At 41.8% G+C, this 17,937-nt stretch overlaps 1 protein-coding gene across 1 annotated transcript; it reads left to right on the top strand.

The window, feature by feature from the left end:
* The first annotated feature begins 4,212 nt into the window (after positions 1 to 4,212).
* On the top strand, positions 4,213 to 8,888 carry LOC147905564 (uncharacterized). The gene is made up of 3 exons (XM_087380613.1): positions 4,213 to 5,175; positions 6,349 to 6,578; positions 8,596 to 8,888. The coding sequence occupies exons 1-2, from the start codon at positions 4,836 to 4,838 to the stop codon at positions 6,456 to 6,458; spliced, it is 450 nt and encodes a 149-aa protein (XP_087236739.1). The 5' UTR covers positions 4,213 to 4,835; the 3' UTR covers positions 6,459 to 6,578; positions 8,596 to 8,888.
* Positions 8,889 to 17,937: the final 9,049 nt, after the last annotated feature.

The raw sequence follows: 17,937 nt of genomic DNA, 5'->3' as shown, positions 1-17,937 counted from the left end.
TTCTACCTAGCCATGTGGTAGGCAGCCACCAGTGGCCTAGGAAGTCGTGCCCTTAAATTGATCTAATCCAGGCCTTTAGATTCGGGTCTGTTCCAAGCCCTAGAGTAGGTCATACACATGTTGTACTCCATCTTGATCATGCCACATGGCATTGTGACAATTTTTCATCGAGGCCTATGTGCTGCATCGTTGTTTGTAGACATCTACTTATAGCCAAGTACTCCTCTGAACTTGCTACCCACATGGAAGTCCATGTGCTACCCGTGTGGTAGCCCCATGCTTTCTTGTTTTCTTGTTATGAGCTAGCTACCCACATGGCATTCAAAGTGCTACCCATCTAGCAGCCACATCACTCCTTGGTTCTCGCCCGCCTTGCTCTCCACATATGCAGGCTTATAGATGCGGAGTTGGCCACACAATTTCCAACACCTCCTCTCACCAACACATCTTGCCATCAATGAAGATGCTCCAACAGCTCTTATGTCATGGCCCTTTGGAACATTTTGGTATCGATGTCACTTCTTGGCTTTTCATCGAGTGGCTCCTACTCCATGAGGTCTAGTCCCATACAAGCAATCAACCATGGTACACAGGCCCCATCTTTGGTAGCACCAGATGGCACCACCTCCTTCAATCATGTATCTGCCTTCAAACTTGGGCAATTCAGGTACCAGCATCCTTCAACTATCCCCCTCATGATGGGTGAATATCCTAAAGTCCTCTAGGTGCCATGCTATTCACGGCCTATTTCAACCCATCATCCATTTGGATGTTTGTTTTTGACACCCCCACTCCATATGTCTTTGAAGACATATCAAAGGGAAAAGAAACCCATCGTTGAACCCACCAAAGAGCCAATATTAACAAGAGATTCAAGATCTCAGGCTATTATTTGATCGTAGTAGTGAAATCATGACTCCAAGATTGGGAAGCCTGAGAAGCACTCATTGATAGATGACGTAATATAAACATACAAGACCTCTCCCCATACCCTCAATTGGTTTCTACAATGAAGGATATGATTACTATAGAACTATAATGAACTATATGATTAATATGATTAATGTAGGTGTACATTCCATAAAGATAGTGGTTACCATAGATGGATATGACAGTCAACAAAAAGGTTAAGGAACATGACGCTAGGCATGAAAATGTGTTTAATATTAGACCAAGGGGCTACCTAAGGGCTAGTACAAGCAAGAAGACTCAATTTCTAAGACCATGGCATAGATTATATTAAGGCAGAGTAGACCCAGGTATTAAATGGCTAGAATGGATGAAGTATACTCTGTAAAGCACATCCATCAATTTGGGACCCATGCTCTACTTACCTTAGCATAATGGCTACAAGACTTAACATTGTTTTTTGGTTGAATAAAGTAAAAGGGACAAAAAGTAAGGAGCTCATTTAGGCACAACTGAGTCAAAAGACAAGTGAGTCAAATAAGGTCTGAGAAGCAAGACAAGTTGGCAAATGGGCAGGTATATTGGGAGGGTGTGGCTCACAACAAGGAATTCAAATCTAAACCTAAAGACTCTTGGTCTAACACTGATGTAAGCCCCTTTGTTATAGAGTGGTGATCATACTAGATTAGATCATAGTGTAGAACTGTAATAAGCTGAGTTGAGTTTGACTCACTCCCTTGGATATGCTTTATGCAATCCCACCTAGTGCTCTAATGTAACAACGTTATTTTCGATCACATGGATCCTTTGGTATTTGGCTCTCTCTCTCTCTCTCTCTCTCTCTCTCTCTCTCTCTCTCTCTCTCAAACAATACTAAAATGCAAAAAATTGAATTCAAAGTGTAACTAAATTATCTACTTGGCATTGTCATGCCTAATCTTTGGGAGCTCTCCCATCTTTATCAACTGTGGGGTATGGCTATAGCTTGCTCTCTAAATCCTTCTCTTATTGGATAACGGCCAATTTCTTACTTTCTTCATGTGTTTCCTACAAAACATTTAAATCAAATTAGTGAAGTAATAATCAATGTAATATTTTAAATCCAAACGAAACATTCCAAAAAAGTATACTTAATGTGGATGTCAACAAATTCTTTTTTAAAGGTGAATGTTAAAAAAATAGGCACTCATTTGTGTGTGGGACAAAAAGCAAGGCAACCATGGTATTCTTTTTTTTGGGGGGGGGAATCTCAAACTTTCACAAGTTATATCTTTTAATTAATAAATCCAAATTGGGTGATCTAGCATATCAATTCAAATGGAAAGACATGATTAGATAATTATCATGTTGTTTTGCACCATTTACTAAAGTTGCATGCATCAAAACAAGCATTTAATGAAGTTATGGGGCTGATTTTCTCCACTAATTTTAGAACATTGTCACCCATTTTAGGCTCTCACTTCTCAAGGGTGAGGATAGTCCACTTAGGTGCTCCTTTTTCAAGGATGTTCTCTAAGAAAAAAGACACTAGATGTCAAGCATGTAGACATCAACTGTCACATCCATCAATGAATAAGGCATTATTAATAATAAGTCCTCCAATTACGATATCAATCACACCACGTGACTCCGCCTTTGCCCTACCATGGAGATAGGATCTAAGGAAGGATGCAAGGAGGAAGGAGTCCTATGTTGTTGGTAGGTTGGACAGGTGGATGTAGTGTAACCACATGACACATTGTAATCCTTAACATTGACCTAGTAGAGTCCAACTGTGATGAGGAACCACTGGCCATGCACTATGGAGTCTCCATGACATCTCACATTCAAGATCTATTGGGAAGACCATCCACGGACTTCTTGTTGTTTCTAGAGATAGATTTCTCCATGGGCTATTGAGACTCATTTGGTTCCCCGGTTCTTGCAAGGACCTCTAGAGGTCTTGGTGGAAAATTGGTCTAAGAAGAACGCAGTTCACCAATGTTGTTCAACGAGGTAGTCTCTGCTAGAAAAAGAAGCTAAAGTATTCCAAGTTTAGCTAGAGGCAATCCTATGTGGATTAATAAAGTTCTCTTTAGCATTAGAAAACATCAGAGCTCATTTAGGGGCCTTTTAGCCCAGAAGGAAAATAGCCCTCCACCAATCAAAGGAGGGCCAACGTAATGTATTGGAAAAAATCACAAAAAGAAAAGAAAAAGAAATATTGCCGAGTTTGCATTCAATGAGGATACTTGAGTGACTTTATTATACCTAATGTATGGTGCAAAATTTGGTATTTTTGACATAGTCGACGCGTCTAGAGTGGACCAAAGTCCCCAGAATGACTTTTGAAACCCTGAAAACAGACCCCCGGAGGCCCTGAAAAGGCCAAAAAGGCTCGAAAAGCGTGCTATACAAATGAAAGCGATTTGACAGGGTGGCCTCCTTCGCCACCCTGTAAATTCACTTTTATTTGTACAGCACGCTTTCCGGGCCTTTTTGGCCTTTTCCCTGGCCACCTTGTCAAATCGCTTTCATTTGTAGTACAACTCGCTTTCCAGGACTTTTTATCCTTTTACAAGCCTCCGAGGGTCTGTTTTTAGCGTTTCAAAAGTCATTCTGAGGACTTTGGCCTGTTTTGAATGCGCCGGTTATGTCAGAAATACCAAAATTTGCACCGTACGTCATACGTCAAGGGCAAGCGGGAGGCAAGATGGGAGACTCAAATTTCTGAGTGGCACATTGGCATTCTGTGCATATTCACGCTTGGATGTTGAGCTGCGGCTCATCTTCCAACGAGATTCCAGATTTGCCCTTCATTGTGACGTGCGAGTGCATCCAATTGATCTTTTGCTGTATAATAGCCTGCAATCGGATGGTGGAAGTGATCTTCCAACTGACCGCGGCCCTTGACGAGAGAAGAAAGAGTTATACAAATCAAAAGAGCCCTGTAAAGCAAATTCCTTGGGTGCTATTCTATATGGATTCAGAGAGTTATTCTCACTCGTATTACAATCATGGGATCCATTGGCAATGCACCATGTAAACCCAAAGCAAGAGCCAACGTGTATCCTCATTGTGTGTGTATTTGAATTTGAGAGAGAATGGAGGTGGCAATGCAGCATTGGAGGTGGGAATGTTTGGAAGACTCTTTGCCATCAAATGATTGTGGAAAAAATCTTGGGATGGGCATGATGTCTCTCAAATCCCCAAACACGCGTCCGCTGATGCGTGAGACCCCCAAATCGTTTGTCCGCCTTACCCTACGTTGGACACATAAAATTAAGTAATGAATGTAGAGCCGAAATTACAGCAAATGTGCGTAGGTGGTGGTAAAAGTTGTTGAGCGCGGCGCGAGTTTGATTCTTGGCAGAGCCTGATGATTGGGTGATGAAGAAACGGTGCGCGGGCGGGCGAGCGGCCGGGCGCGGGCCTACGATGGGTATGATGGAGAAAGGGGGGAACCACCATGGAAGGATCCCAAGGCTACACTTGTGGTGGTAACGGGCGAGAGAGGTCCGAAGGAGGTGAAACGAACGGTTGGAAGATTCCAAGAGACGACAGTCGGCAAGCAAAGCCAAAGTGTGGAGATTCAATTCCATTGATATTTTGCTTTGAGCCTGTGGAGCTCAAGAACCTGCTCAATGTATAGCTTCGTGAGTTTGCTAATTTGCAACCCGTAGCGAGCTGGGAGCAGGGAGGGAGACGGAGACGGAGACGGAGAGAAAGAGAGAGAGAGAGATAACAGCAGGACTCCACAGATCTTTCTGTCTGCTTCAGCTTGGTTAGTTCTTTTGTATTTGAGTTTGTGTGGGTATTGCAGCAGACAGACAGCGAGACAACAGAAATCAAGAGAGCCAGGAAGAGCGCGACGGTCGCAGGACAACAGGCAGGGAGCTCCTTATTAGCACCTTGCTTCGCAGCGCTCGCCTTGCACAATTGCCACCATGCTTGCCATTCCATGCCAATCGCTTCTTCCCTTCCACGCTCCGCACATTAAACTTGCCTTTCCTCCCCTTCCTCGGACCATCGTCTTTCCCACTACCTGGAGAATGGTTCTCTCAAATCCCTCTTGGGATAGCACTCCCATTTGCCGACGGTCGGATGCGAGATCGAAATCCAGCACTTCGCTTTGGTCATCCCTTAGAGTGCCCTATCTCCGAAATTATCGGCCGACAGAGCTTTACTTGCTAAAGCCCGGCCCAAGTCGACCAGCGGTAGCGATGGCAACTGACGGAGACGGAGACAGCAGCGAGCATGAAAGCAGTGGGCGTGAGTCCGCAGTAGGTCAGTGATTCGATCGTTTCCTTGTCTTAGGGACCTGTTTTAACTTGTTTTACGGACCACCGCAATGCTGGAACGGGCAGGCGACTTGGTGATTTCATTACTCCAATTCAGAATACTCAGTTGCTTAAGTCTTTTAGCCTCTAGAAGTATTCAGTTTTTGGGGGGCAAATATAGAGCTAATTTGGGTTGGATTTCAGAATTCTCACAAAATTTCCTTGATGTCAGTTGGCGTTCATTCTGCCAATCACCTAGCCTATAGCGGTCAGTTAAGCGATTTAGGTGAAGTAATTCGAGCACCATAAATTTTTGTTTAGGACAAAAATGCAAGAGATGCTCCTCTCTTAAATGAAATTTATTGAAAAGGTGAAGGTTTACGAGTTTATCTACAGGCTACATGTCATAGGACTGTGACAACATGATGTGCACCTGATCAACCAATCTCTCACGTAGTTACTATATTTCAAAGTTTGAGGTCCCATTAATGCATGCGTGCACGAGGATCTCCATTTTTATTAGCACTACCTTCCGGGCAGCGCTATAGTTACACTTTTGTAAAAAAGTGTCCCACACAGTTTCTTGCCAAGTTGCCCCCTTCCATTTTGGTTCTCTCTCTCTCTCTCTCTCTCTCACACACACACACACACAAATCATTCGGACTTTCCTATGCACGGGCTTCCATCACATGTGTTGCAAATTAATCATCCAATCATCTTGACAATTGTTTTCCTTTGACAGAACCAATTTGAAGGCAGTGCTCATGAGTACTTGTACTCACTTGTTTGTTTTTGTGCACGCGCATGTGTGGGTGTGTTGTCTTAGTTATTCTTAGTTTACTAACGAGATAGGAGATAGGAATCAGACATTTTTTATTTTATCTATTTCTTGCATGTATCATGAAGGCGAGTTTCTCTTGGTGAGTTAAAAATCTGTCCCAATCGTTACAAATTGAAAATTATTTATACAAAGCTAGGAGAAGAAAATTACGCGTACACGTGTGCATAGAGAGTGCGTGTTTTCACAACTATTAAGGCAACACTTATTGTGATCAAATGAATGTATTTCATGGGCTCCTGACATATGGATTATTAAATTCAAATCAGCACAGTATCAAGTCTTGAGTCATCATTGAGTCATGAAGTTCTCAATGGATTGGAGTGCAAATTTTTTTTGTAGGTGTGGTCAAGCGTGCACAAACAGCGGTTCGAATATTTGTTGCTGCTTTGCTCTACGTTGTCTATTTCTTTGGAGCAAGTGCTTGGGATGGCAAGGGAAAAAGACGGTAACAGCATGATGAGAGGGAGAATGAAATCCATGAAAATCACATAACTGTGCAATTCAACGTTGGATTTGTTGGTGCATATTTGGATGAGTTTGTGACACCAGAACACAATCATTTAGTGAAGGTGATTTTCATATACTTTGTCTCATGGCATGGGTCTGGTATTTTTACTCTAGGGAAATTCAAAAAATCATGTGAGCGATCTGCAGTATTTCTGCTTTCCAATGTTGAGTGACCTGCAGTGTTTTGTGGAAATAGATCTTTCTGTGTCCATTTCTGTAGTTTTTAACTCATTTGAAACTATTCCATGGCTCACATAGCAGACTTGAAGCGGTCACTGGTGTTTGTTGCTGCCCCATATGGTAGCAGTGAGAAAACACTCAGATGGCAATTTTGTCATTCAGTACGTAATGCTTAGATTCCCAACAGGAATCACTTGTCTGCCTCCAAGCGAGACACTCAATTTCCGTGCACCATCTTAGTAGCTTGCATGGATTAAATAGCTCATTCCCAGAAGTCTCGGGAGTCTCCATTTGTATTTCGAACATAACTTGATAACCTACCCCCATATTTCCTCCTGTAAATAGGTGGAAAACGTGCATTCGAGTCCTCAGTTAACCATTGGCAAGGGGAAATTTTCAAGGAGAAGAAAAATTATGTGCCCCTCCTTGAGCTGATATGCAGTAGCATGAAACCAAATGAAAGAGAGAGGCATCTCTGTATGCTGACTGGAATTGTCTCCAGTAATGATTTGGAGATTTGCCTGAAGCCTCCAGTTAGAATCCCGAACATGGGGTGCAACAATGTAGCTAGCATCTGAAGATGAGAGCAAAGCCCCAATCAATGTCAAAACGTACCAACATGCCTTGTTGAATCAAAAACTTGTAATGGCTCCTCAAGTTCACTGTTGAAGTGTGAGTTTTTCATAATTGGATTTCTGTTCCAAAGTTGATTTTTTTCCTGATTGATGAATAATGAAAGTTGGAAATGTCAATAGGATCAAGAATACAAAAGTCCGCTTTCAAAGCTTCTGATGCAATGCACTTATTGTTTATCATGGCATCTCTTGCAGCAATCTTAAAGATTACTGATTTCGCACTGAATGGTTCAGAATGAGCTAGATTGGTATGATGACAATCCTTTCAGCTGGAGTCTCAGAGAATTCTGACGTCTCAGGGATGGGCCAAAAATCTTTCTGGTCTTTACTGTGTATATTCCCTGCAGGTCAGTCCAAAGTGATGCATTAGTCTCTCAAGGAAGGCTAAACCTAAGGGAGAGTGTATAAATGCATTATTTCTATTGGATATTAAATTCCTTTTAGAAGTTGGACTTTGAGCTACCTGAGTACAGAGTCAAGTAGTAAGGTATGTGAGCTATATACTGGTTGCAGAACAACTAAAAGTGTAATTGTACCTTTTAGCACATGCTCACTCATGTTTGCGAGCTTCCATGAGACACATGCATAAATACAACTCAGAGTAAAACACATGTGCACATGAGAAGTATCTGAAAGAGCATAACTGTGCCAAAAATGATGGGATAAGAGTTAAACTTTTAGAGAAATGTTATACTTCATCTATTAACAGCAAAGTACTGTGTCAACCCATGCCTTTTATCTAGAGATCTCAGTCCACACTCTTAAACTTTGATGAGAGCTCTGTTTCTCCAAGCTTCTATTCTCAATTGTTACTTTTTCCCAGAAATACTTGGCTCAAAGAGGCTCCTTCTGTTTGCACCATTGATTGTTCTGTTTTGAAGATCTTTGTTTCTTCATAGTTCAATAGCCTGCATTATGTTTTTCTCCATCATCTGTGTGCAACCTTCTAAGATTATGCAGTTTATGAGAAGTATTTTGCAGCTTCTACCGGCTTCTCATGACTGTTTTCTTCTCATGCATTTCCTATCCTACTACACCAACGTAGTGCTCCTTGTTATGGTACATCGTCATTCCTTGCAGTGCTACAGGTGAAGCTTTGTGGGGAGAAATCAGATTAAGCCGTGTCTTTTTTTTTCAACTGTCTTTTGTTGCTTTTTGCTGTCTTGATTGATTAAGCAGTTAGCTCTATTCGATTGTGTTAAGGTTTCTTGTGAAGATTGGTAGAGAAGGTAATGCTTGACATTTTCAGCAAATTTGCATGCAGATATCTACATGCATATATAGACAAGGTGATACACCAGATGCGCTTGGGGATGATCCACTGATATAATCAAAGAAGAAGGTTCTTGGGTTGGGATTCCTTCATCAAGATAGTTAATTCTGATTTGTAATGATCAGGTCATAGATGTAGTTCAGCTTTCACTGGGAACTGTGTTTTTGAGATAATGTGAGTTCTTTTGGTATTTGGAGGATGATTGTCTTATCCTCTCTACATTGTGCCAGGACCGTTGTCTTTAAGCTGTTCTGCTTTTGTAAGATATATCTCATGTCACACTATGCATCACTTTCTTTTCTATCTAGTATGTGGATATGCCTGTGTAAACGTTGGCAGAGCTTTGTGAAGATAATGTAGGCCCTGATGAATGTTTATTCCCCTTTTAATGTGTTTAATTGATTTTTAGTCGTACATCCAATATGAAAATTTAATAGCATGTCTGATTGGAATCATATCATTTGGTTTATGGTTTATGGCTTGCATTTCTAGGACACCAAACTCTATCCTCTGCCCACGTGAGTTGAAGTCTCTGATCCTCTTAACCAATGTTGGACTACTAAATCAAGTTTCACCTTGTGAAGTTTTCATCCAAGTTGCGGCCTGCAGGTATTGCGATAATTCTTTCTATCTTAAATGGTGCGTTGCCCTATCAGCTAGATTTGGATGCTCATTTGGGAGAGACTAAAATGAAATCGTTTAGACTTCACAAGCAGTTGTAGCTTGAATGAAGAGATTTGGACTACTTTTTGATTAGCCTTCTCCTTTAGTGCTAGCCTTGGTCATGGCTGAGTTTGTCCTTCACCTCCGAAGTGCCGACAGAAACTCAGTACAAAGACTTTGTATAAATGGATGCTCAAGTATGTGTGGGTGTGTGGATTTGTATGTGTGAGAGCATATTTTTATACTATGGTCTACACCCACTGTTGGGCGCTGATGATGTCAGTGGGGATCTCATAGTAGCTAGTCCCTGCTATGCGTGATGGAGTTTATGGTTTTCAATCTTATGAGTGACTATCGTGAGATTGAAACTACACTATGTTGTGTTTTTAGAGGATGAGTTTGGGAATGTTCCTGGATTCATCTAGGTATATGCTTTTGCCGTATTAGTGGACATGCAAATTTCACCTTCTGAAGTTTTTGTCCAAGTTGCGGCCTGCTGGTATTGTGATAATTCTTTCTATCTTAAATGGTGTGTTGCCCTATCAACTAGATTTAGATGCTCGTTTGGGAGAGACTAAAATGAAACCATTTAGACTTCACAAGGAGTTGTAGCTTGAATGAAGAGATTTGGACTACTTTTTGGTTAGCCTTCTCCTTTAGTGCTAGCCTTCGTCATGGCTGAGTTTGCCCTTCACCTACGGAGTGCCGATAGAAACTCAGTGCGAAGACTTTGTATAAATGGATGCTAAAGTATGTGTGGGTGTGTGGATTTGTATGTGTGAGAGCATATGTTTATACTATGCATAGTCTACACCCACTGTTGGACGCTAATGACGTCAGCGGGGATGTCATAGTAGCTAGTCCCTGCTATGCATGATGGAGTTTATGGTTTTCAATCTTATGAGTGAGTATCGTGAGATTGAAACTACACTATGTTGTGTTTTTAGAGGATGAGTTTGGGAATGTTCCTGGATTCATCTAGGTATATACTAAATCAAGTTTTGGTACTCGAATTTAGTCGAGTTCTTGGTTTCTAGAAGGTTTGAGTATAATATTTGAATACCAGCAGATTTGCCTCTTCTTTGTAGTCAATGAGTCATCATGCCAGTAAAGGGGAAGTTTTCGGACACAATATACAGTATATGTATGCGTCTTTGTGCTATTATATGGTCTCAAAAAGCCTCTCAAAAAGGAAGATTGCATCGCTATATCATTAACTCACACAACAAAACAATAGGAGCAAGCATGGTTGGAACCTGAGTCACAAGCATCAAGCCACCTTTCAGCTTACCAGAAGACCCAAGGACATGTGCATATAGCTTGAGAGCAGTCATGATGTGTAAAGAGACTCATCCAGGTTCCGCTTCACAGAGATGATGCATCCAAGGGCCATAGACAATCAAATGGCAGCCAGCAGGGGAGCATGGGCAGCAACATGGGCCACCAGTGAAGGAGCAGAATCAGCCATCGATTGGGCAGCATGGCCAACCAGGCATGCAGTTAACTTTTAAAGCTCATCCTCATGCATCTCTATTTTTGCACAAGGATTACCATTGTACGTTTCCCTTTGAAAATGGGATTGGTTTCTCTCATGCCGACACCCTCTTAATGTGGAATGATAAGCAGTGGGCTGGAACGTATGATGCAGGCCCTAGTTAACCAAGAGATGGACCAAGGAAGTTGTGGAGCAAAGGCATGGCAAGGTGGCTGAGGGGTCCAAACAAGCATATTGTTATGGGCACTCTGAAATTCCTCCCCAGCCAAACCACTCAATAAGGGCTTTAAACTGATCAAGACAAAGTGGGCATAATAGGACATCAAAATGGACAGTTCTAAAGTACGTAGACCATATTAAAAGTAAAGTGAAAATCAGAATGGACAGTTCTAAAGAACGTAGACCATATCAAAGGTAAAGTGAAGATCAAATGTGTAGTTATAATCAGAAAATGATTCTTAGGTGAGAAAATATGCCCCTTCAATGGTAAGCAAAATTTTGAAAACACATCGTTGAGCTAATGCATTTCTGTTATTGTGGGTTTAAACATACTAGGCAAAGAACTTATCGCCAAATCATACAATGTGAATTGCAGAGAGTATCTCACAGTAGAGCATGCTACTTGTTGTTTGCTTTGCAGGCTTAGTCTGTCAGACAATGTAAGAACATGCATCCACTACCAGAAAGGTCCAGATACCACCTCAAAACAAGAGAGCTTGCTTGCTACGGACAAGTGCCACAGTCCCCAAGGTACCTGGCTGCAGATCTGCACTGTCCTGGAAGGGCTTTTGCTGCCTGCATTCTGAACTGGCAAATGGTCCCCCAAAAGGCGTTTTTACAGGGGCTGAACTACCCTAGGTCTTCCTGACCTTGCCAGTCAATAAACTGACGAGACCAGGGTCCACTAGCCCCCAGGTTTGACCCAACCAGTCTGTTGCCGACCAGGTCTGCAGGCCTACTGGTCAACTGCACAGGCCGACCAGCCTGCCTTTTAGGCCTATATAAAATCCTCTCTCCTAGCCCCTCTTGCGAGGGACCATATAGGCTCATAGCTGGTCATATAACAGCCCACTGTCACCTAAACGACGGCTTACTGTCCACATGGAAGCCCCTCCTCTTCATCCCTCTCCATGCTACTTGTAATTTTCCCAGTGAAGTTAAGAGGGCCTAAAAGCTTCATAACCGCCCAGCCATATATTCCTATGAGAACCTGCTGTCCTGCATGTTGTCCCCTTTCGTATTCTACGTGAGAAGCTTTCCAAGGCTAGCTCTCTCCAAAATCACCCCTTAACCCAGTGCACGCCATGTGGACCGTTAGGATGCCATGTGTCTTTCCAAAGGACCTTAGTCTTTAACGCTTCTAGGCATACCTCTCTATGCTAGGCCTAGTTATTCCTAGGCTCTAACCCTTTTAATTACTGTTAATTTTATTCAATGATTCCGTTACTCTTACATCCACTGTTACGCTGTCAAGCCCTCTTGGTTTCCTGTCTCTGACCATAACCAAGCCAGAGGGTTCTCGGCAATTATGGCTAATGTAACATTCCTTTCTCCTTAAGAATGGTTTACGGCCTCGAAAACAAAGTTGTGAAACCTCATGCGGAGATTGCTATACCTTTCCCATGTCGAACTCTCTTTAGGTCTATCTTTCCACACAGTCAAATATTCTTGATATGTTGTATGTCTTGTTCTTTTTTCTCGTGTATCCAAAAAGAATTTTGGCTCATGTTGTAAAGTTGTAAGCCTAATGAGTTCAACTAGGGTTTCATTTCCCATGAGATTGTCATCATCTCTCAACTTCCCTACTTATATGGAAAACTTGATGTAATCTACATCCCTCTGGTAAGGCTAATTTGTAAGCGAGTTCTCCAATTTTCACAAGTACTAGGAATGGTCCATAACACCTAGGAGATAACTTTGGACATGTACCCATCTTCACGGTTTCTGAAGATTCTCACACGCTAAGATAGACTTTCTCACTTTTCTTCAAGCTCCAATTTCCTACAATGTAGGTTTCCATTACTTCTTACTCTATCTCAAGCCCTTTCTAATACTACCTTAACTAATTCAAGGCTCTGATTCATATCTTCAAGAAAGTCTTGGACTACTTGAATCATCTCTTTTTGGAGTCCCACTACAATAGGTGCTCTAGGTTGAAATCCATACATCATCATGAACAGACTGAATTTTGTAATTAAATGTTTGGCACTATTGTATGCAAATTCTATATGTGTGAATATTGTTATCAAATAGTTTGTCTTTTATATATGCTCGAGGCATATTCTCATGACCTGATTGGCTATTTCAGTTTGACCACCACTCTGTATCCATAATGCTCATATTCAAAGTAGTTTCCAACCTCACAAATATAGCTCTTGAGAAATGGCTGTTAAAATTGATATCCGGATCACTAACAATACCGGCTAATAGCCCATACAATCTATGAATATGCTCCAGAACATGCTTCACAAATAGCTTTGCTTATACCGGAGTTTTAACCTCTTCATTGGTTGGAATAAATTGAGCCATCTTGGTCAATTGATCCACAATTGCGACACAGAGTCATGCCCCCTCTATGTAATGCAACAATAAATCCATGGAGATACTTTCTCATTTTCCAGACGGGAAATGATGTAGGAGACGGCCTACCTTAGGTAGCCATCTTCAATACTAAATTGTTTCCGCTTGAGTCCTTTATCACCTACTTGTGGTGTGCACCATTTCCATGTGAATCCTCAATGAAAGCTCCTCGAAGTGTTGTTTCCCTCCTCATAATTGCTTCTCATATTTCTAAAAAGTGAGAATCAAACTCTCATTTTCCTTTTAAGGAGTCTAGGAAGTCATTTTGGAATTGAATGAAACGCAATTCATCAACCATTGGCATTCGGCTTAGGAAATCCGCTACCACGTTGAATTTCTCCTTTTGATTTGTCGATTGGACATCAAAATCTTGCATTATTTCAGCCCACCTAGCTTTTCTTCTTTAAGCTCTAGCTGATTACAAATCCATTTGATACTTTTGTGATAAAAGACGATCTCCAACTTAGCACCATACAAGCAATGTCTCCATTTCTGTAGGGCATAAACTACAACATGTGGTTCCTTCTCATATACCGAGTAATTCCATTGAGCGTGGTCTAACTTTTTGCTACTGATCAACCCTTTTATAAAAGTACTACCCCAACAGTAAAACTTTTGGCATCTACTTCGACCATAAATAGTTCATGGAGATCCACTGCCTTTAAGACGGGAGCTACAGCTAAAGCTATCTTAACCTTTTCAAAACTTTTCCTTTGAGGTGCATTCCATTTAAAGGTACTTCCCTTCCCCTTAAGCTGATCCGTTATCGAAACAACAATTTTAGCATGGAGTTGTATGAATCTCCTATGAAATCCAAATAAACCTAAGAACATATGTAATTCCTCTTACACTCGACACACATCACATGCCAAGCAACTGTACGAGGCCCACAAGTCCATCCTACAAATAGAGTAGAGGACACTAGAGACTCATTTCTAGTATGCTCCAGAGACATCACGGCTCACCATGGTAGCCCAATCTTGCACACATAGAGCTCTTATCACTGATGACGATCCTTGGATAGATGGCTGAGGACATAGGGTTCTAGAGATCCATCTCAGTTACTATTCTTCCGCGGTATATTCCATCTGCATTTGCATTCATAAGGGTGTGATATGCACTCGGAGTTCCCCTACATAGGGTTTTTTCCTCTCATATGTTTCAGACTTGGTCTCATAGACCTTTTTGGCCTTGCAAATGTCATCATCTGTAGAGACGATACGCTAGTACTGCTATTTGGTTCGCCGGAAGCATCAGGCTTTCATCACCTAAACGAGGAGTTAGTAAACGTTTTGTTTTAATAACAACTCTATAAAGACTTCCGCCGGAGGTTTCTTGAGCAGGGAGCCCCATCCTCTCTCACGGCCACGCACTCCTATTGTACACCCTCTCTCTCTTATACATTTAGCATTTGTGATATGCGAATCAAGCTTCTTTGCCAATTGACAATCTAAAAGGGACGAAGATACGGATAGCCAAAGAACTTATACAAGCTCAACTGAACCAATTAGCCAAGGTCAAGGCTGCTAGGAAGAATGGAAAATGGACCATAGATCATGAGCGCATGGCCTCATCAAGGAGTTTAAATCCAAACCAAAAGACCCTCAGTCTTAAGTTGATGTATGGCGTTTATTGTCTTGAATGCTACAATGTAGGTATCTTATAATAATTCGGGGTCATTTTATGCACACTTTGGGAGCTGCCTTGTGCCCTCCCTGAATGGATGTATTAGCTGAGTTTTCTCTCCCATAGACCTGTCTGTCTCCCACTCCCGTAGAGGTGGAGGACAAGACAAAAGGATGATATGGGACCAGGAGGCCTGCAAGATGAGGAATAGAAGAAGAATCATGAGGTGAGAGGCTCTGGTTTGATAAAGAGGCACTGAGAATTGACAAGTGGGGGGTGAACACATGGGCTGTGAGTAGAATACAAAATGATGGAGAATGAGAGGAGCGGTCAGCTAAGAGCAAACTAATTAGCATTGGACCCTAACAAGGCTCTAGGAAAATGAGGGCTTGTTTTTGAAAGGCCTGGCATGTAAAGATATTCTACGTTCACACAAATCAAGGAATCCATTGATTGTGTAGCCCACTGCAGTGGCTGTTGGCACCTTCTCCAGGGTTACATGACCTTTGGCATTGAGTTGGAGCACGTGCCAAAAAGCCATGGTCCCACCTGTTAGATCAGCATCTCGTGGGTTATAATACAGAAGTATCCTTTTCAGAGATTTTTCAAAATAACAGTGCTGGACCTTCTGAAAAAGGAAAGAGCTGTAATCTCCAAGCTAAATAGATTTTGAAGAGGGTGTGCTAATGAGACTGGTTGCAGGATATGTAGACAAGTTGGAAACAGAAAGAGACTGAAAATATCTGAGTTAAAAAAATAAAGGTTCAAAATTAAAACGATGGACTACCAAAATTGAGAAAGAGGAGCTGCAGAGTGAGAGGAGATGCCTTTAAATCAAGGCAAACAGAGAACCAACATTTAAGTCGAAGGGCGGCTGCAAAATGCTGAAAGGAGGCTCTTACAAATGTTGAGGGTTGTGAGCTGAAACAGAGGGGAAATTAGCAGCAGCAAGAGCTAATAGGCTTGAGAAAGGCAACTAATGTTCTCTTCAGTGTCAGAGAGGTATAATAGGTAAACATTAGAAAGGAAGGCTAGACACGTGTCATTTTTTAAAGGCATAAGCTAACTCAGTGACTTTAACCTATCCGGTAATCTCAAACGTAGGCAGTCCTTGAATAGTTGTACTTAGGGTTTGAATCTTTTAACAAGGGTCTGCTGTGTTTTAGTGGGCATACTCTTTTTTTTGCCAAAATGCCACCTCTCTGACTTTCTCCATGTGTGTACAGTTCTTATGAGACTCAAATTCTGGAAGGTAGAGTAATGTGACTCTTGACCAGAATCAATATAGATTGTGGTGTCTAAATGGACTGCAGAGCAAGGGCTGCACATTAAGCAGCCCCAATCAATAGTTACTGTTTATGAAGGGTTCAAGGTTCAAAACAACTGTGATGATCACGAGTTAGAGTTCATTGGCTCGAAAACGTGTTTTGAAGTTGGACATTCTTACAGTGCCTACAATGTAACAAGCCCTATGCTCACACTAGTTTACTCGGTCTTCCCCATATTACTTACTCAATGAAGTCATTCCTTTGTTTTGATTAACATTATTGCCTACCACAGTTTGCAGCCAGTTTGCAGCCAATTCTAGTGAAACTACATAGATTGCTGATTGACTTTAGCTCCTGCTTGGCAAGACTCAACAATAATTATGAAGGCAAAGTCTTTTGATTGGACATTCTGGCAGACTCTCCATATATATGATGTCATCAGGGATCCTCACTCCCTTTTCAGGAAACCCATGATGAGGCTATTCCAAACTAGGGACAATCGGTGAAGGATCTGACGTAATCATGCCCGCAAAGATATTTGTGGTCCCACCTCTATGCATGGCCAAGTCCTCATAATTTAACTTCTCCAAAAACTATCATGCATTGCCGACCAAAAGACAATCTGAGACTGCCCCCTAGATTATAAATCTTCAGGTTCCTGCTGTAAATCTCGGCCCTAATGGGAAAAGTGGACTGCTCCCACATGCCATGCTTTCTGGGGGGTCTCTAAGAAAGACACAGAAAACATATACTTTTGCAACATAAGGATGTCCCCAATCAGAGCCCTCTATAATTATTGATGAAGTAGCAAGTGTTGCGGCTGCTGCATCGCATAGTCATGGAAGCCATGCACATTCCAACTCATTATGGACCATCTTAAATTGGGGAAGATTGGTGGGGGGTTTGCAAAACAAGGCCTTCCAATGCTTGGAAGCTTGCATGACATCCCCTCAACAAGTGTACTTTGGAAGGAGAGTGACTGAGGTTAGTGTGATACCGCACCAGGGGTATCACTGGCTCCAAACCCACCTTGAGGGCCCAATACATCAAAACCGCAACTCACATCCAAAATCTATTGGAACACAGGATTTAGGCTCAACGCCCACTAGACGCTAGGTTTCAAATTGGATATAGGTGAGCCTTGTACTTAAGGGTGACCATATCTGCAAGGCCACAAATTATGTAAGACCAAAAGGACAAAGAACCTAGATTCCACTTGTCCCTCCTCCTACGACTTCTCATTCACAGCCTTTGCTCCAGTGATTGATCCCATTAGTGATTCTTGTTAGACCTTCTAGCCTGACCTCTATGCTTCTCTCTCATGGTTGACACGTACGATCACGTTCGATGCGGGCCGTTCGACATTAGTGTGGTACTAAACGAACTAAAAATTCTTAGGTGTACGTCCGATGGTACGTTCGATACAAAAAAAAAGAGGGATATTTTAGAGTTTGAGTAAGTTGAAACACAAACATGTCCATGACTTGGTTCTTGAAAGTTGAAACACAAGCATTCTAGAATCTACATGTTGCATAGGTGCAATTTGCAAAACTTAAAAGAATCAAAGATATATCATGATTGGTGATATTAAGTAGTGAGTACAAAAAGGGGGACCAAGGTCTAATATAGATGGAAAAAGGTTTACAAAAAGCTGTACTACTACAGGCAAGAACCTAGGGCCTAGGCCCTAGGTCCTAACCT

This window comes from Dipteris shenzhenensis, chromosome 1 (genome assembly GCF_047967505.1).
Source record: "Dipteris shenzhenensis isolate YYH24624 ecotype China chromosome 1, Dip_SZ_1.0, whole genome shotgun sequence".
NCBI classification, from domain to species: Eukaryota; Viridiplantae; Streptophyta; class Polypodiopsida; order Gleicheniales; family Dipteridaceae; genus Dipteris; species Dipteris shenzhenensis.
This window is presented reverse-complemented; position numbering and strand designations above follow the sequence as displayed.

Bases quoted from the DNA above. Each gene is read 5' to 3' on its own strand.
- LOC147905564 (XM_087380613.1), top strand. From the start codon at position 4,836: ATGCTTGCCATTCCATGCCAATCGCTTCTTCCCTTCCACGCTCCGCAC. The intron at 5,176-6,348 runs GTCAGTGATTCG...TTTTTTTTGTAG, and splicing joins TGGGCGTGAGTCCGCAGTAG to GTGTGGTCAAGCGTGCACAA.